This window comes from Strigops habroptila, chromosome 12 (genome assembly GCF_004027225.2).
Source record: "Strigops habroptila isolate Jane chromosome 12, bStrHab1.2.pri, whole genome shotgun sequence".
NCBI classification, from domain to species: domain Eukaryota; kingdom Metazoa; phylum Chordata; class Aves; order Psittaciformes; family Psittacidae; genus Strigops; species Strigops habroptila.
The window spans coordinates 3,911,370-3,930,109 of record NC_044288.2 but is presented as its reverse complement, the minus strand read 5'-3'; the positions used below and the strand labels follow the sequence as shown (position 1 = coordinate 3,930,109).

The following is an 18,740-nucleotide window of genomic DNA, read 5'->3' as shown; positions in this document are numbered from 1 at the left end:
TCAAGGACAGCTGGGCAGCCCCAAAAAGTGCTGTGGCCAGTGGGGTGAGGGGTCTCATCCTGCTCTGTGGAGGGAAGCAGCATTTGGAGCTTGCATGGGGTGCACGGAGCCACTGCACCCCGTGGTGGGTGCTGAGTGTTGGAGCATCCCTGGCTCTCTCAGTGTCACCAGCGCAAACTGTTAAGCAAGAAGGTAATTAATCTCCAGAGCACTTCTTAGCATCAAGAATCAGTGATTAAGGTGGAAGAATTGATAATTGCAGAGGATCCAGCCAGCTCCAGCCCCGCTGGATGCTTCCAAAGGAGAAGCTTGCCATGAAATCCCCCTGCGTGGGACTTGCCTTGATTCGGGAGCCAGTGAAACATGCGGCTTTGTGTGCGCGTTGCTCATCGCTCCCGTTCTCCCAGGCTGGACAGCAAAGCCTGCGCAGCTGGAATGGAGCTGGGACAGTCTCCAGGTCCCGTTTTCATCTCTAAAGCCTGAATTTGGCACCTTTTTCTGCGCATCAGCACTTTGTGTATCCCCAATCCTGAGCCTGCTCGACCGGGGGCACCCAGCTTCACGCTCCTGATGCTTTCTTTTCCAGCTCTAATTGCTTCAGCTGTTCCCAGTGTGCTGTGACTGCTCCAGCTGTTTTCTTATTGAATATTAATACAGGAGCTCCAGATGTCTTTTTGCTGTACTGTAATCACTCCAGCTGCTTTCCCCAGTGCCTTGATTAACGGGGGCTTGCAGCTTCCCCCTTGGATTGAACTTGGGGCTGTGCATAGGTTTGGTCTCGGGGGAGATGGATTGATGGATATCCACCTGTGGATATATTGCAGATATTACACACGGGTATGGTCCAGCATCTCTGTGCCTTCCTGTGAGGGGGAAGAGGGTTTGAGCTAGTAGAACTGGGTGATAAGCAGCTGCCTGTGAAATTAAGCCAAGGTGGTGAAGGCTTGTTAATAATAGGATCTTTGATTGTGGTTTATATTGGCATGAGCTCAGCTTCGGTTGCAGCATCCACCAGTGCAGCACTGAGCTTGTCTCAGTGGGGGGGGAGCCCTGGTGTGGGCTGCACCCCCCATCCCAAGTGGGTAAATCATAAATCCCAGCCTGGTTTGTGCTGAAGGGAGCTTAAAGCTCATCCAGCTCCAACCCCCTGCCACGGGCAGGGACACCTTCCACTAGAGCAGGTTGCTCCAAGCCCCTGTGTCCAACCTGGCCTTGAACACTGCCAGGGATGGGGCAGCCACAGCTTCTCTGGGCACCCTGTGCCAGCGCCTCAGCACCCTCACAGGGAAGAGCTTCTGCCTCAGAGCTCATCTCAATCTCCCCTCTGGCAGGTTAAAGCCATTCCCCTTGGCCTGACCCAACAGGCCCTTGTCCAAAGCCCCTCTCCAGCTTTCTAGTCAACCCCTTTAGGCACTGAAAGTTTTGGGCTGGAAATCCTGTTTCTGGGGCGTTAATAATAGGGCCAATCCAAGGGTGTTGTTCACAGCATCCCTCTTGGACCCTGGGCAAAGTCCTGCTGGCTCCTGTGCAGGGCATAGAGAAGAGAATGCTGCATCCATAGGTTGCCCAGCTGGTGTTTAAGCACCCCATATAGATCCAGTGAAGGCTGGTGACCCACAGCTGAAGATTTTGGTCTATGCCTGCACGAAACAAGGAGACTCAATCCTGGGTACCTATGGAAATACCACTGCAGCATGTTGGTGCTGCAGGGAGGTGTGTGCAGGGAGCCAGTTCCCTCCCTTGCAGGCAGCGTGCATGCAGTGCACGCCAGAATAAATAGATATAAATACAGACATAAATAAATCTATGTGTGTATGGATGGCAGAAAGGTATTCACACACCTTGTGTGACTCTGCTGGTCTCAATGCATGGTGCCTGTGTATATATATAGGTTATATATATAGGGACGCATATTCCTGCCCTACAGGTTTCCATAATTCTCTGTGAATTTAATAAGTGCCTTGTGTACACGTGTAGGACATGGTGCCTCTGATCAAATTAACTTGTAAATCAAGTGGAAATTGTGTATTTGCACGGTGGGAAGTGCATGGAAGGCGATCCCTCTCTCGGCTCTGTAATCAGAACTGAACGGGGGGGGTGCATGTTTCAGGTACTCAAGCCCACAGTGGAGGATGCTGCTGGCGAATGGGGGTCTTTGCTGAGCCGTTGCCTCCTCAACAACCCCCTTGGGTTGAGAAATCCATGGTAAAGGAGCCAAAATTGATGCCAGTGCTGCTGGTTGCTGTTAGTGTTTGCAGTTATTATTGGTGTTGGTGTTAATTAGAGGGGAAGGCTGGGGCATGTCAAGCCTGTCTGCAGCTGAGGATGTTATCGCTCACCATGGGGAGTGCTGGCAGTCTCCTGAGGATGCTCGTGGCTCTGGGAGCATCTGTCTGGGAAAAGAAAACCTGTTGGTTTTGCTTTCCTTGCGCTGGTGACAGCACACGGGGGTCTTGCTGCTATGAGATACCAGGAATGATACCTGCAGGGTTTGTGCCAAACCTGCCCCTGCCATGGCAAAGTGTCACCAGCGGGCTGGAGCATCATTGCCATGGGGAGCAACTCCCTGGGGAGCCACTGCAGACGCCTGGAGGGGTTTCCTGGAGGATTTCTCCTTCCAGCCGGGTTTCTTGCTGCATCCGAGCACATCCCTTCTCCTTCCCCAGTGCCCGGCGGCATCGCCTCGGAGTCCCTCACCTTCACCCCGCTGGAGGACATGATCTTTCTGAAGTGGGAGGAACCAGTGGAGCCCAATGGCCTCATCACACAGTACGAGGTACATCCCGGCTGGATGTGGCACCCACATGGGACACAGCAGGGTCCTGTAGGGGATCTGGGGCAACTGCTGCTTTTGGCTGTGGGGATTAAAGGTGGCTGGAGCATTGCTTCAAGTCTTTTGGAACATGGATCCAGCCTGTGTTCATCCCCCTCCTAGCAGGGTTTGTCCCTGCTGGGGAGTCCTCCTTTTGGGGTCACTGGTATTAACCCACAATGGCTTTTCTGATGAACCTCTGCTTTTGATTCACCCCCAGAAGCATCTGCCAGGCTGCCCCTTGACCATCCCCTTCTCTGAATTCATCCCTTTAACCCCTTCTCTGCCCAGAGCTGGGGTCTCTCCCCTCTCCTGTGGCTGCTGGTGATGCTCTGCCCTGTCCCTGCAGATCAGCTACCAGAGCATCGAGTCCTCCGACCCGGCGGTGAACGTCCCCGGCCCGCGCCGCACCGTCTCCAAGCTCCGCAATGAGACCTACCACGTCTTCTCCAACCTCCACCCCGGCACCACCTACCTCTTCTCAGTGCGGGCCCGCACCGGCAAGGGCTTTGGCCAGACAGCGCTCACCGAGATCACCACCAACATCTCTGGTAGGTTCTCCCCAGCTCCACGCCTGGTGCTGGGGCTTCTCCTCTGTAGTGTTGGACCCAGTGTGGCTGGATGCTGCTACTGAAGGATGCTCGTGGTGGTGGCAGCCGGTGAGCACCGTGAGCAGCCCCCCAAACCCATCAGCTGGTCTCTGGCTGCGGGCAGTCTGGCCAGCCCAGTGTGCTGGTGCTGCCTGAGCTATCAGTGTACAAGCAAGAGATTAATTAGGCTTCGTTAATAAGCCCTGCAGTACCTGGGGCTGTTTGCTTATGCCCGTGGTGTCAGCAGCAAATGGGCTGAGATGAGCCCTGATGGGGACATTGAACTGCAGGGCGGCTGCTAGTGATTGATGGCTTGGGGACCACAGGGCTATGCCAGCCACAAGGGGGTCCCCCACCATTTCTGGGGGTGCTGCTGGGCTGGCTTGGGTATGCTTTGCCCTGTGGTGGGATGCTCACACTGTACTGGTGATTCGGAGTGGTGCTGGCCGCAGGGTGCATCTCAAGGAGCATTGGGGTTCCGCTGAGCTTGGATCCTGCTCCCATCTCCTCCCCTCTGCCAGACTGGTGTTGATAACCCATGCGTCCTCTCTCTCCCTTGTTCAAGACCTTGAGGGGTTTTCTTTATTTGGAGTAACTCACATGGCACCATTCAGTGATATCTTGCCATGGGTAAGGCTGCTCGTGCCTCAGTTTCTGCCCTGACGGGGGGACAGCCCCAAGTGCATCTGCTGGGACCAGGACTCACCCTTCCTGCTCTCTCCTGCTCCCTTTGCAGCTCCCACCTTCGACTACGGGGACATGCCATCACCACTGAGCGAGTCGGAGAGCACCATCACGGTGCTGCTGCGGCCGGCGCAGGGCAGGGGGGCTCCCATCAGGTAGGTTGGGGTTGTGCGAGGGTGAGACCCCCACAAGCGGGATGGCACGATGTGGATATTGGGGTCGAGCTCCAAGGGAAGGGCAGGACCTTCTTTTTCACAAAGCTAACCTGTGCTTGGCCCTCACCAGCACCTACCAGGTCATTGTGGAAGAAGAGCGGCCCAAGAAGCTCAAGCGGGAGCTGGGTGGGCAGGAATGCTTCCCAGTGCCGCTCACCTTCGATGATGCCATGTCCCGTGGCTCCGTGCACTACTTTGGGGCTGAGCTGCCCGCCAGCAGCCTCACTGAAGCCAAACCCTTCACTGTGGGAGACAACCAAACCTACAGTGGCTACTGGAACCCACCGCTGGAGCCCAAGAAGGCTTATCTCATCTACTTCCAAGCCATGAGCAACCTCAAAGGGGTGAGTAGCCGTGGGACCCCGCTCCATCCAGTGGGGTGGCTGGGGTTGGACCAGGCAGGAGCTCAGCTGGGGTCTGGGGAGGGTGTCATTAGAAATGGGACTTGTTATGATCCCCCTCCCTTGGGCCCCTGCTCTGGGCTCACCCCCAGTGTCCTGGGAAGGGGGAGTTGGTGCTCTGGGCCACCCTTAGAGCACATTGGGATCATGGATGAATGTCCTCCTTCCTCTGGGCACCCCTGGGCTGTGCATGTCCCCTTCCTCGTGCTGATGCCAGGGGTGGAGGAGCCCAGCCTCTGCCATGCGCTGTGATATGGACTGGAACCCCAACCCGTGCTGGAGAGACCACATTCCTGGAGCTAATCCCGGCTTGGAGAAGGACCATTTAGGCAGCAAGAGCTGGGTGCGCAATGCTGGGGCTCGCTGCTGACACAGCAGCTGCTGCAGGGAGCTCCTGGGAGGCTGCCCAATTCCCGAGATGCTCTTTCCCTGCCTGTTGCTGCCTAGTCTCCTGGTGGGACCCCCGGGGACCCTTCTCAGCTTCACCTGCTCCAGCAGCTCCCATCCCACAAGGAGGAGGATGAGCTGTGAAAGCAGAGCAGCAGGACCATGGCAGCATCCTCATCCCGCATGGCTCCAACTTGCTGGAACGGTGCTGGCTTTTGAATCCTTTCCTCTGCTCTGGGATCGTTTGCACCTTGCTGGGTTCTAATCAGAGCTGAGATGGACAGGGAGTACGTCTGCTCTGGCTCACTTGGGCATTGCTGGATAATAACTGGTAGCTGACGCTGTCTTACAGCATTCCTGCTGGGAGGCAATGGATTTATCCCAGCTGCCATCAGACGTCATGGGAAAACTGGATCCCAGTTTGAGTTTTTTGTGGGTTTTGTGCCAGATGGAGCAAGAAGCGGGAGCTGGTGACCTCAAGGAGAGCAGTGCCGGAGCCCTGGGCACATTGTGCAGGCAGGTGTTGATCCGAGGGTGGATGGAGCAGCATTGCCAGCGCTGGTGTCCCGAGAGGCTGGAGGATGCTCTGGGAAGATGGCAATCCCGACAAAATGGTGCTTTTTATTTTGCAACAGAAGTTGGATGCTTGGAAAGATTGGAATATTTTAGCTGAACCCATCCCTAAAAATGCAGATGCTCAAACGGTTGGAGACCTGGGCTGGAAGCCCTCATGGGAACCTTGGCAGCACGTGCAGAGCACGGGGCTGGGGCTTGAAAACTGTGATTGATGAAAACCACCCCCATGATGCTCTGAATGATGACCTGGGAGTGTTTCAGCTGGAGATGGTGACATGCTGGTGACCTGCGGCTTGGCTGGGTCCCTCCTTTGATGATCTGGAGCTTTGCTGTCCCCTCTATGCCTGGAGCAGTGACCTTGGCTAAATCTGTGGACACTGATTCAGGGGACACTGGGGACAGATCATTCATCAGCACCTCTTGGTGTGCGTGTCCCCAGGAGCTCCTTTGGCTCAGCAGTGGGTGCTGCAGCACAAAGCACCTGCAAACTCCATCGATGTGGGGGTCAAAGCACCAATGGACCAGCCTGGCTCGGAGCGGAGCCGCCGGGATGCTCATCCATCACTGATCCCTGTTTTTCCCTCCATAGGAAACCCGGCTGAACTGTGTCCGGATTGCTCGCAAAGGTGAGTCCTCCCTTTCCATCTGGTGGGATCCCACTGAGGTTGTGGACCTGAAACTGGGGCTGCTCTGGTGGCCGGGGCTGTGCTGGTGTATGTCATTACCAGTACTGGTGGTGGTGGGGTGCACGTGATGCTTTATCACAGCCCCATCCCACGCTCTGATTTCCCCCTTTCTTTGGTGTTTGGGTTTTTCCCTTGGTTGAGTTGTTCCTCTTAATGCCATTACTGGGGTGGTGGTGGGAGGCTGGAGTTGGTAGTGCTGAATGCTGAATCCAGGGATGGACAAGCTTATGTTGGGTGTGATGGAAGGTGGCACAAAAGGACCTTCTCACCCAATGGGAACAGAGAGAGGGACTTGCCCATGGTCATAGTGTGGCACTGCAGAGCCCCATAACATCTTAGTGCTGCTCAAGGAGCAATGTGCATCCTATGGGAAAAATAGTGTTTTCCTATGTGATGTTGCCACCCCGCCTGGAGCTGAGCGTTGACCCCTCCTGCCTGTCCTTGTCCCCTGGCAGCTGCCTGCAAAGAGAGCAAGCGTCCCCTCGAGGTGTCGCAGCACTCGGAGGAGATGGGCCTCATCCTGGGGATCTGTGCTGGAGGGCTCATCGTCCTCATTATCCTCCTGGGAGCCATCATCGTCGTCATTCGGAAAGGGTAAGGAGACCCGGTGCCTCCATCCGTCCCTTCCTCCCAGCTCAGCCCTTCACCACCACCCCTGCTCTAACTGGGAGCTACTGGTGGTGATACTGATCCCTCTTTTTCTGCTGTTTCTTGGCTTTGTGCTGCTCGATGGTCAGGATCAGGCTTGGAGGAGCACTGGGCCTGGCTGTCCCCATCCCACCAGCTCTCCCTCTGCTAACAGCAGATGGGGATCCCAGGGCGTGCAGCCCTGCACCCCTCCAGGCCCAAATCACATAACTCAGCTTAATCTGCTCTGAGGTATTGTCCCTGGGCTTCCCCACTGCCTTGGATCCATCTGTGGGAACACTGCTGGTTCCCTGCCATTGGGGTGGATTAGGGATGGGGCTGTGTATGGTTCCCTTGCATGGAGTGGGTGTTCCTGGAGATGGGCAGGAGGGGAAGGCATTTGCAATATCACCCTTCTGCTGATCCACTCTGAGATGGCAGAGGAGCACCCAGCATCTCCCGGCACCGGGTCTTCTTGTGGTTGCCTGCACTGGGTGCCCCAGGGTGCAGGTGCTCAGAGCATCCCAGCTCCTCCTGGGCTTGTTTTAGTGGGGAACCACTGAGCTGCCAGAGAAATGAGAGCAATCCCTTGGCAAAAACCTCCAGCTGGCTCTAAATGAGGGGTTAAAATGTGTGTGCACACTGGGGGGGAGGTTTTCCCAGTGCTGATGATCCCTGGGGACCCCCAAACCACTCTCCCAACCCCATGGGATCCCCCTGCTCCCCAGCATGGAGAGCTGAGCGTGCCTGGTTGTGAATGCGGCCATGGAGGCTTTCGCTTGGGAAGCTCAGTGGGGTGGGAGGGAGGAGGACAAAGCTTTTTCGGGACACTCATCCCTGGGAGCACTGGGGATGCGGCTGCTGTTTTCATTCGGGCGCAGCGCCCTGGGAAGTGGTGCTGAGCCGGGGGGGGGAAAGGGCAGCAATTAAATACCTTCTCCATGTAGGGCTTGGGATGATGGGAGGAAAGTACATAAAGAGCCAGGGGGAAGAGAAAAAGAGCAGGGCACAACCTCAGCCCCTGTAAATCTGCAAAGCTCTTTATGGCTTCATTCGCCCTGAAAGGACTCTTGCTGATTACACCCAGCACACTGCCATTGCTCTGGGATGATTCCCATGTGTGTGCAGCGTCGGGTCTGTCCCTGATGGAGCAAATGCTGGCAATGCTGATGTGGTTTTGGGAGTGATGCTGTGGGTAGGAAGCCATGAGTGCGGCTTCTGCCATCCTATCACCAGTGCTTGTGGGCAGGAGGAGGAGGAGCAGCTTTGATTCAACACCCCAGGGTGAACCTGTTGAAGGACAAAACAGAGCCACAAATCAGACCTGGTGCTGAGGGCCTTGAATTTGGGGCTGTTGGGAAGCTGCAACGAGCTCATAAATCTCCTCCGGAGTGTTTTGCTGTTGGAAAAACACTGATGTGGTGGAGTGGAAATGCACCCCTGGAATACACTTGCTGGTAATAAATGGTGCACTGGAAACGTGACATCCTGACCCTGCCTCCTGCTGGGGTTGCCTGGCCCCTGACTGGCTCCCTACATGTTTGCTGTTCAGTCTTAAAAACTGTGGAATAACCCCTTGGACCAAGGGCGTTATGGACACCCCACTGCCAGTGCAGTGATTGGGGTCACCCTGAGAGCCGGTGCTTGGGCTGTGCTGCTGGGATCCCAGCTCCTACCCGGAGTAAATAACTATGGATGCAAAAGAGGAACCAGGTTTCTTTACGGTGCATTTAATTCTCTGGCAGCCGAGTTGCCCCATAACCCCCCTTCCCTATGCCAGAGAAAAGCTGCTTATGCAATTTCTGCTGTTCTCTTTATTTGCACGCTTGCCAGGAGGAACTACTATTCTTATTCCTATTACCCGTAAGTAATTGTCATTCTCTCTCTCCTTCACCCTTTCTCCCAGCCATCCCCCTTGCCCTGCTGCTCCAACAAGTCCTTTTCTCTGCCCAATATGTTTTAAGCCTCTTTGGCTCAGGGAAAATAATGATGCTGAGCTTGTTAGAGCCTGAAGGCAGCATAAAAGGGAAGGGTCAGTGACTCCGGGTGGAATTCTGGATTTTGGCAGTGTCCTGGCCCATCCAAGGTGCCAACATGGGCTCAGATCTCTGGCTGGTCCTTCCCCTTGTTTAATCCCTGCTCTGGCTTCTTGGGAGTGTGATGCTGCCTCTCAAAAACAATCAGTTTGGGTTGGTTTTGCCTAAATGTCTTGAATTTGGATGTGAGGTTCTGTTCTAGTGAGAGCTCCTGGGCTTTTCCAGCATCCCCATTAGGTGCCTAATGGGGACCTTGCACAGGGGTGAAAAGCCTCCCTGGTGGGAGGTGCTGAGCACACGTGCAGTCAAGGGGGTTCAGCCCATGCCTTGGGATGGATTTGGCCCTGTGGCATGGTTTTAGAATTATGAAGTGGTTTGGGTTGAAGGGACCTTAAAGCTCATCTAGTTCCAACCCCTGCCACGGGCAGCGACACCTTCCATTAGAGCAGGTTGCTCCAAGCCCCTGTGTCCAACCTGGCCTTGAACACTGCCAGGGATGGGGCAGCCACAGCTTCTCTGGGCACCCTGTGCCAGCGCCTCAGCACCCTCACAGGGAAGAGCTTCTGCCTAAGATGTAGGTGATATTGGGGAGAGGACGTTGAGGATGAGCAGCTGGAGTTGCTGCAGCCAGTGAGGGATGCTCCATATGGGGCTGCAACCAGCTTGGGGCACCAGAATACCAAAGTGTGGTGACTGCTGGTGGAAATACTCCATCCTGCTCCCTGAAATAACCCAAGCCCAGTAGCTTTGGGGTAGATCTCATAGCACCATAGGGTCAGTCCTGCTTATTGCGTGCTTCTTCCCCCTTCCTCCCGTTTGCATCCTGCAGAAAACCCGTCAACATGACCAAAGCCACCATTAACTACCGCCACGAGAAGACACACATGATGAGTGCCATTGACAGGAGCTTCACTGACCAGAGCACGCTGCAGGAGGACGAGCGCCTGGGGCTCTCCTTCATGGACACCCACAACTACAGCAACCGAGGTAAGGACCGGGAACCGCAGCATCCCCCCCTCCCTGCTCCCATGCAGGGGTCCCAATAATCCCTGAATATCCCAGTAACACCTGAAATGTTTGTCCAAGGATCACTAGCAGGTATTGCACCTATTTTAGCCTGATGTGTGTGGTGCGTTGCAGGCTTCTCCCTGCCCTGCCTAAACCTCCAAGGACATCAATCTCACCGGTGTCTGTAGTAGCTTTTATTATCATCCATCACTTGTGGGTGGCTCAAGCTGGGTCTCTGCGTCTTGACCTCTCAAAGGAGAGATCTGAGCTTGTGGCTGGAAGGATTGAGGCCCCTTGGGGCTCAAACACTGGCTACAGCCCCCTGAAGCTGGGTGAACCCCAACTCTTTGCTTATGCTGAGGTTGAAAGCTTTGCACCAGCCTTCACCCAACACAACCCAGCGTGGCTCTGCTCAGTGTTCTGCACAGCTCTGGGCTCCGAAGGGTTAAAGAGCCACCACGTTCACATCAGAGGGAGACTGATCATTTAACACCCACTGGAGGATGCATCTCCATGCTGATTTAGTTGTAAAATAACTCCTTGAATGCCCCAGTTTCAACCATATGCTAATAACATCTGTTACAGTAACCTCAAGATGCTGCTTACGCACACGGCTCTTCTCTGCCGGCTGTGGGATTAATACACTTCCCGGCATTGTCTCATGGATAATAGAAGCCCAGAGGGCAAACTTTGCCTCCTCTTAATACATCTAGGTGTATTATTTTCCAGTTACTGTCCTCGAAACACTCAAAGCCTCTCAGGGGGCTGAGCTGGGGATGCTGCTCCTCAAATTCTTTAAGGAATGGGGCTTCGGGGCTGGATCCTGCTCCCACCCTCTCCCTTGCTTTGGTGCTGGCTGCTCCTCATCTCTCTGCTTGGTAGAGGGTGGAGGAGGAGATGTGGGGAGCTCAGGCTCTGCTGTGGCGTCATTAATTAATGAAGGTAAATGAATGGGGTGCTCCATGGCTGGGGGTTGTTCCCCACCCTGCCTCAGTTTCTTTGCGTTCAAAGAAGTCCCTAATCCTCATGGACACCTGAGCAGGTCCTCAGCATGTGGAGCTGTTGGCACCTTGGGAATACCTGTAGTTAGTTTCTCATTAAACCCAGTATCTTGTGAGCCCATCGGCTGTGCCATGGGATGCAGCATGGCCCTCCCGTGTGGTCCTGTTGGCTCAGCCAAGTGGTGGCATCTTGGGTGGGAGATGTTTCTGGTTGCAAAGGTTGGAGCATCATCTCCTCTGGGGCTGTGATGCCTGATAGAGCCCCTGTTGTGTGTGTGTGCCTGCACCCCTGGTGCACCCACATTGCATGGGAGGCCCTGCAGGCAGGGGTGAGGGGCTGCTCCTTGCATTCGAGCAGACCAAAAAAAACCCCAAATCTAGGAGATCTGTGGGCGAGATGGCTCACAAGGGTGGTTTTTAGAAGTGTTGTTAGGGGAAACCACATCCGGGATGCACCGTCTTGCAAAGCTGCTTCCCAGCAGCGTGTGGCATTCCAGGCTGGGTGCTGCGGGATCCATGCCTGCCACATCTCTTGGCAGCAGCAGAGAGCAGCAGGTTTTGTCAAGACCCAGATTTCAGGATCCTGTGTGGGACCTTGGCCTGACAAGTGAGGTCTTAGTCTGACTCTGCTGGTAATTACACAGCAAAGGCATAAACCAGGTAAATACTGCATAAACCTCCCCATTAAACAGCAGCTCCCTTTGCGTCAGTGCTAGGAATAAGACGCCGATTTCTAGCAGTGAGGAAAATTACCTGTTAAGTTGGGCTGGAGACTTTGGCAACGTGATTGTTCAAGTCAGGACTTGGTGTGACTATTTGGGCACGTAGCTCTTACTTGTCTGCATGGGAGTTAATTGCCTCAGTCAATGGGAAATAAGCTTATTAACCCCAGAAAGATCTGGTTTCCAAGAGATCTGCTGTGGTCCTCAGAGGCTGTAATGGGTATTTTCAGCTTGTGGTGTAGGATGAGCTGCAGAGAGCACAGAGGGGGGGCTCTGCTTGTGGTCCTCAATGAGAGACTGGCTGCAGCACCAACATCTCCAGGTGTCCTCTCGTCCCTCTGTGGGTGCGAGGAGGTGATGGGGATGAGGTCCAAGGCTTTGCTCCCATGATGGCCTCTGGTTCTCCGTCCTCTTCTGCAGGTGACCAGCGCAGCAGCGTGGTCAATGAGTCCAGCAGCCTGCTGGGGGGCTCCCCCCGCCGCCAGTGCGGCCGCAAAGGGTCCCCGTATCACACCGGGCAGCTCCATCCCGCCGTGCGGGTGGCGGATCTCCTCCAGCATATCAACCAGATGAAGACGGCAGAAGGCTACGGCTTCAAGCAGGAGTATGAGGTGAGAGCACCTTGTGCTGGTGTCTTGGGCAAGACAGGAGGTGGGATGGACAAGGTGGCACGTGTGCAAGGAGAAGATGCTCCAGACTCAGAGCTGCAGAGCTCCAGACAGCAGGAGCCGGAGCTCACAGCTCTCTGGGCAGGTATTATCGGCATGTGGTGTGTCCCTGGGTCTGGACCAGATCCCTGCTTCTGGCAGCTCAGGATTTAATCAACAGCTTGAACAGGTCCCTGAGATGAGCCAAACCAGCCCTGCCAGCCCACACCTCTCCTGCCTGCAGTGCATCATCCTGCCTCTTCTGCAAGGGCTGGCGATGCTTTTCCCTTCTTCATGTCCTCCTGGGCACCACGATGCCATGTTCTGCTCTCCAACACACTTGTCCTGTGATAAGCATGGCCATAACCTAGGACAGGCAAATCCTCTGCAATCTGGCAGCTCTTGTGAAGATCCTAGGGAGAGCCTAGGACAAGGGGGAATGGCTTTAGCACGAGGGGAAATAGTTTTATACTGAGAGGGGAGATCAAGACGAGATCTAAGGCAGAAGTTCTTCCCTGTGAGGGTGCTGAGGCGCTGGCACAGGGTGCCCAGAGAAGCTGTGGCTGCCCCATCCCTGGCAGTGTTCAAGGCCAGGTTGGACACAGGGGCTTGGAGCAACCTGCTCTAGTGGAAGGTGTCCCTGCCTGTGGCAGGGGGTTGGAACTGGATGAGCTTTAAGGTCCCTTCAACCCAAACCAGTCTATGGCTCTATGAGAGCACATGGGAGAGGGCAATCCCGGGTTGTTGGCTGTGCTGTGTCCACCCCATCTCACTGGGCCAAAGCATGCGTAACAGAACGTGCTATTCCCGCTCCTGTGCTGCAGCGCACCCGGTGGGGTTGATTTCCCAACTCCTCGGTGTCCCACAGGTCTGGCAGTTGAAATTTCCCAGTGAAATTACTGTTTAATGCTTGGCTCTTTCAAGTGCACGAGCTTTTTCTTCTCTCCCCTTTCACGTATTGGACAAACCAGGGCTTGCGATAATCATTAGTGCTCCTTGAAAAGCTGCTGTATGTTCTTGGAACTAGTCATTTGAAAGCACTCAGATATTATGGGAGGGGAGAAAACATGTAATTTCCTTCCACTTTCCTCCTCTTACACCAATCTAGGAATGTTACTGTTATTACACAGAAACCTATTCTGTGCTGGGGAGCGAAAGGGGCTGGGGAGGTGGAAGAAAAAAACACAACCAACCCTGGGGAAAAAAAACCAGGCACTGTATAATTTAGTGAAAAATGGGACATTTTGTGGATGCAACAGAAGTGTGTATCTGGCAGAGCGTGCTATGGAGCTGGGGCTGAGGCTGCACGACCCAGGTGGTGGGATAGAAGGGCCATCCTGTCTATCCTGCTCCCTATGGAGGTTTGGAGCTGGATGAGGGGACCCCACAGTCTTGCCCTTGGGTTGTGATGGCCGTTCTTTCCTTACAGAGCTTCTTTGAAGGTTGGGATGCTTCGAAGAAGAAAGACAAGACCAAAGGAAGACAGGATCATGTGTCGACATGTGAGTGCCTTTAGCAAAGACTTAGACACCCCGAACAGGCTTGACCCCACTGGAGACAGGATGCTTCTCACCAGCTCCCTCCAGTCAGTGTGGCATGGCCACTGTGCTTCCTGCTGTATTTAGTGACATGGGTTAGTGGTGGCCTTGGCAGTGCTGGGGAACTTCATGATCTTCATGATCTTAAAGGTCTTTTCAACCTGTTTGATTATATGATTCTGTGTGAATCTCTGGTGATGTTCCTGCAGGGATGGAGACAACAAACTCCAGGAGCTCTGGTGCTCTCCACCAGAGATATCAGGGAGATACCAAGCCCTGGGACCCATGGGGGACACACTGTCCCCATGCTTACAGGCCCTGGGTGCTGATAGTCCCTTCTCCCCTTGTTCTGCAGATGACCGTCACCGGGTGAAGCTGCACCCGCTGCTGGGTGATCCCAACTCTGACTACATCAATGCCAACTACATCGATGTAAGTAGGGATGGTGCCTGTCTCTGGGGAGTCTGGGCTGGAACAGGAGCTTCATATGAACCCTGTAGTCTGCCAGGGTCTGTCCAGCAGCATTTGGAGGAGCTCGGGATGGGCTGATCTGTGCATCCTTGAGATGCACCATGAAGAACCTGCCTGATCTATTTGTGTTCGTCAGCAGTTTCTGCTTGCTGCATGTCTCCCTGCTCTGCTCTGCTCTGTCCTTCTTTCCTCATTCCCTCTCTCTTCCCCTGTTCCATCCTCTCTTCCCTTGCCTGCTCTTGTGGCCATGGGTCTCCATCCTCCATGGGTGGAGGATGCAGAGGTTGAGGGGCCAAACGATCAACTTGGGGATGCCTCCTGATCCTGTCAGTGCATGTGAGTCAGGGCAGAGCTCAGCCCTTGTGTCCTCCGAGAGTGATGTTCTCCAGGAGCAATGTCCCTGTCACCTCCTGCAATGCCGAGACATGGGGAGGTGCAGGAAGAGTCTGTTGGGCACAGGCTTGAGCATCTCATGGAAGCAGCAGCAATCCCACTCTTCCCTCCTGCACAGAGCACACAGTCTGTCAGCCATGGCCCGATGCCACCGTGATGGGTTCCATGTGCCCGAGCAGCATCTCAGTGCCTGTCCCCATGTGTCCTTTCTCCCCTGTGGCTCTCCACAACCCGCTCTAACCTGTCTCTTGTTCTGTGCCTCACTAATGTCTCTGTCTCTGATCTTTTTCTCTCTCAAACCTGTGTCCCAATGGGATCGTTAAGATTCGGATTAACCGAGAAGTAAGTAGATGGTTTCCCTCTTCTTTCTCTCTGCTCCCACCTCCTCCCAGGCATCATACTGGGCAGTGTGGTGCTAAAGAGCATTAGGGAGAAGCAGGCTGGTCCAGGGAAGGGGAAAGTGAGGTCTCCATGACATGTCCTCCATGGGGTGATGAAGAGCAGAGCTCTTGTGCTCAGGTTGAATTCAACCCACAAAAATCCCCTGTGAAAGGACCCATGGTGGATGGAGAAACCAGTGTTGCCTCCATGTGTGTGATGTGGTTTAACTCTGCTGCACCCATGGCCAAGGTGTGGGACACTGGGTCCCTGGTCCCTTTTCTTAGCAGGGGCCTCACTGGGATGCACATCTTGGGCTGGCACGTCCCTGTTAAGAGCTGGGAATGGCCCCAGCAAGCAGCTGGGATGAAGGAGGGAAGCAGGGCCATCACTCAGCGCCATGTGGCTGCTGTGGAATGGGATATCAGTAACAGGGCTCTCGTGGTAGTGTTATCATGCTTGGCAGCGATGCTTGTGGTAGCCGGAGCTGGGATAAAGCTGGTGGATGCCAGGATTGCCCACAGGATGCTGCTGGGGATTGTGGTGCAGACAGGGATGAAGGTTGGGCTTTACATGAGCCTTTCATTGATGTGGGAGGTGCAGGGTGGCTGCTGAGCCTCATCAAGCTGCAGTGGTGGGTAGCACCGCACTGGTGGTGAGGATGTGGGGAGTTGCTACCAGTTGGGTGACTGGGAAATGTCTTCCAGGGCTGTGTCCCAGCACTTGAGTATCCCAGTGTTCCCCCAGCTTGGGACTGATGTCTCTGCTTCCCTTGCAGGGCTACCACAGGTCCAACCACTTCATAGCCACACAAGGTGAGTTGCTCCCTTCATCCTCACCCTGCTCGCTCAGCAGCTCCTGATTTAGCAGCTGGGTTTCATTCCGGGTGGGATTTAACCTTCCATGGTCAATAAGGGGAGGGAATAGACCAATTTGAGGCCAAATGGGATGGTTGAAATGTGGAGCAGCTCCCACCCCTCCTGCTGCCCCCATGGCACTGCACATCCCTGGAGGAGAAGGGTGAATAAAATGGTTTGGGGTGTTAATGCTGTGGAGGCAGGAGGAGAAACGTGGTGGCCTCATGGTGCTGCCATGGCCAGGTTCTGCTGGTGCTGCCTGATCATCACTGGTGGCCTTTCCTCCATCCCGCAGGCCCCAAGCAGGAGATGGTGTACGACTTCTGGCGCATGGTGTGGCAGGAGCACTGTTCCAGCATCGTGATGATAACCAAGCTGGTGGAGGTGGGCCGGGTAAGGACCACATCCCACCCCGCTCCCTCCGGACTCCAGCTCTGCCAGAAGCCTCCTCCACGGAGCCAAACCCCCATCCCATCCTCTCCTTGCAGGTGAAATGCTCCAAATACTGGCCGGATGACTCCGAGATGTACGGGGACATCAAGATCACGCTGGTGAAGTCGGAGACGTTGGCTGAGTACGCCGTCCGCACCTTTGCTCTCGAGAGGGTACGGACCTGCTCCTGCCCTCAGAGGGGGAGAACCGACCTCCTTGGCCCTCTCTACCCATCACTAGATTGGCATTTACCAATACCCTGTTTATTACCCCAAGGTGGGGCTTTCACCCTTGGTTGAGGTGCAACTTCTGAACCCTGGGGATACTGGTAGCTACTTCCCTTTGTGTTTTCCCCTGCTCTGTGACCTACACTGGAGTGAGCGGCTCAGCCCTGCTTTGGTTTGGGTTGTGTTTAATTTCCATGTGAGCACCGTGTAATTGTGACAGGGGTAAAAGATGCTTTTTTTCCTCCAGGCTGGAGCACAGGTTATGTGCTCATTACTCTCCAGTATGGTACCTGGGGATGGAACTGGTGGGATTTACCCCTTAATCTACAGGAATGTGAAATTAGCGAAGGTGCTGATGAAATGAGACCTGAATGAGACCTGTGGCAGCCTCCTTGTCCTCTTTGGCTGGTTTTTAACCCTCTTACAGCCAAAGAAGAGGGAGCTGTGAGGCTGCTGAAGTGATCATCTGGTCCATCTGAGCTGGCAAAATCCTGGATTCACAAGCAAATTACATGCTTTTGGGTGTATTTCCCTCCCCAAACCTCCTCACTCCATCTCACCCTTCCCTTGCAGCGGGGCTACTCAGCCAGGCACGAGGTGAGGCAGTTCCACTTCACATCATGGCCTGAGCACGGTGTCCCCTACCACGCCACGGGGCTGCTGGCCTTCATCCGCAGGGTGAAGGCATCCACGCCGCCTGATGCGGGCCCCATCGTCATCCACTGCAGGTACCTGTGGGGCAGAGCCAGGTGTGGGGGTCTGGGATAGGGGCTGGGGGGTATGGATGGCCCTGGCAGGGATCACGCTGTGTCTTAGGTGGGTGCTCAGCTTCTGGCTCTGAATGATGCTAAAATACTCAGCAGGGTTCAGAAGTTGCCCAGAGAAGCTGTGGCTGCCCCATCCCTGGCAGGTTGGACACAGGGGCTTGGAGCAACCTGCTCTAGTGGAAGGTGTCCCTGCCCATGGCAGGGAGCTGGAACTGGAGGAGCTTTAAGGTCCTTTCCAACACAAACCAGTCTATGAAAATAAATAAATGGGGTTACAGCAAGGGAAGGCTGGGGCAGGGATGTTGGGTGTCCCTCTGCTGCCCAGCACCCATTACTGATGACACAGCTCTGTCCCTGTGGGTGAGGGTGGCAGCTTGGCTGGTGCTGATGGTCAGGATGTTGGGTCTGGCTGAAGGGAGAGGTGGGGAGGGGACAGCAGGATACCCGCAGGGCTGTCCCCACTGGGACACCAGAGCTGTGAGGACACCAGTTGCCCATCTGAGCAGCAGCAGTGGCTTTCTGTGCCCTGAGCAGGCGGGGGTTAATGGTTCTTCCTCCGCTGGGCAAACAAGGAGGAGCTGATGAGTGGGAGGGTATTTTATATTTCTTTTATTTGATTTCTCCTTGTCAACTGCCTCATCAGTATTCATTCACCAGCCACAGCGAGTGTGATTAGTGCCCCTAGCCTGTAATCATTGATAATCACCACGAGTGATTCATCAGCCCCAGAAATTAGGATTTCATTGGAAAAGACTTTGTAGCAAAGGAGCAGGGGGAGCAGTTCTGTTCCCAACGTGTCACTGGGGAGTTGCAGCATCGGTAGGTCTTTGGCTGTGAGTTCAGCCATGCCAGGATTTGGGATATCTTTGCTGCTCTTGGCAGCCTGCTGGGCTCACCCTTAACCTGAGGGTGGGAAAATTCAGACCTATTCAGCGCCAGGGCACTCTCAGGGCCTGGAGCTGAGCATCCTCCTCATCCCTCTTGGGATGGGATCCCAGAGGACTGTTGGCACTCAGATGGTTTAGTGGGTGGTTTTGTGGCAAACCCCATGGTTTTTGCTGTCTTAAAGTAAAAATGAATCTTAGACAGGGATGCCCACCCTCCCCACCCCACAGCCTGACCATCACACACACAGTGGTGTGTTTGGGTGAGGGGTTTAAGGCAAAACTGGGCTGTGGTTAGGGAGGGGTGTGAGGTCCTGGCAGCCCTGGCCAGACCCATACAGACCTTGCTCCCTGCCCGCCGGTGTCTCAAGCTGCATGTGGATGCTGTGCAGATGGGAATG

At 54.8% G+C, this 18,740-nt stretch overlaps 1 protein-coding gene across 5 annotated transcripts in view; it reads left to right on the top strand.

Annotated features, from left to right (window-relative positions):
* The window catches only part of PTPRU (protein tyrosine phosphatase receptor type U), a 61,521-nt gene that overhangs the window by 27,643 nt on the left and 15,138 nt on the right, over positions 1-18,740 (top strand). For 2 of the 5 annotated variants that reach the window (XM_030504613.1, XM_030504617.1), the window contains exons 9-24: positions 2,667-2,776; positions 3,162-3,363; positions 4,139-4,241; positions 4,372-4,645; positions 6,255-6,291; positions 6,807-6,945; positions 8,812-8,841; positions 9,844-10,001; positions 12,166-12,356; positions 13,822-13,894; positions 14,286-14,362; positions 15,119-15,136; positions 15,951-15,987; positions 16,325-16,422; positions 16,518-16,634; positions 17,262-17,416. In XM_030504613.1, coding sequence (XP_030360473.1) covers positions 2,667-2,776; positions 3,162-3,363; positions 4,139-4,241; positions 4,372-4,645; positions 6,255-6,291; positions 6,807-6,945; positions 8,812-8,841; positions 9,844-10,001; positions 12,166-12,356; positions 13,822-13,894; positions 14,286-14,362; positions 15,119-15,136; positions 15,951-15,987; positions 16,325-16,422; positions 16,518-16,634; positions 17,262-17,416 — 1,819 coding nt within the window. The remainder of the gene's footprint in view (positions 1-2,666; positions 2,777-3,161; positions 3,364-4,138; positions 4,242-4,371; positions 4,646-6,254; positions 6,292-6,806; positions 6,946-8,811; positions 8,842-9,843; positions 10,002-12,165; positions 12,357-13,821; positions 13,895-14,285; positions 14,363-15,118; positions 15,137-15,950; positions 15,988-16,324; positions 16,423-16,517; positions 16,635-17,261; positions 17,417-18,740) is intronic. The other 3 variants (XM_030504615.1, XM_030504614.1, XM_030504616.1) reach the window with 3 other exon arrangements.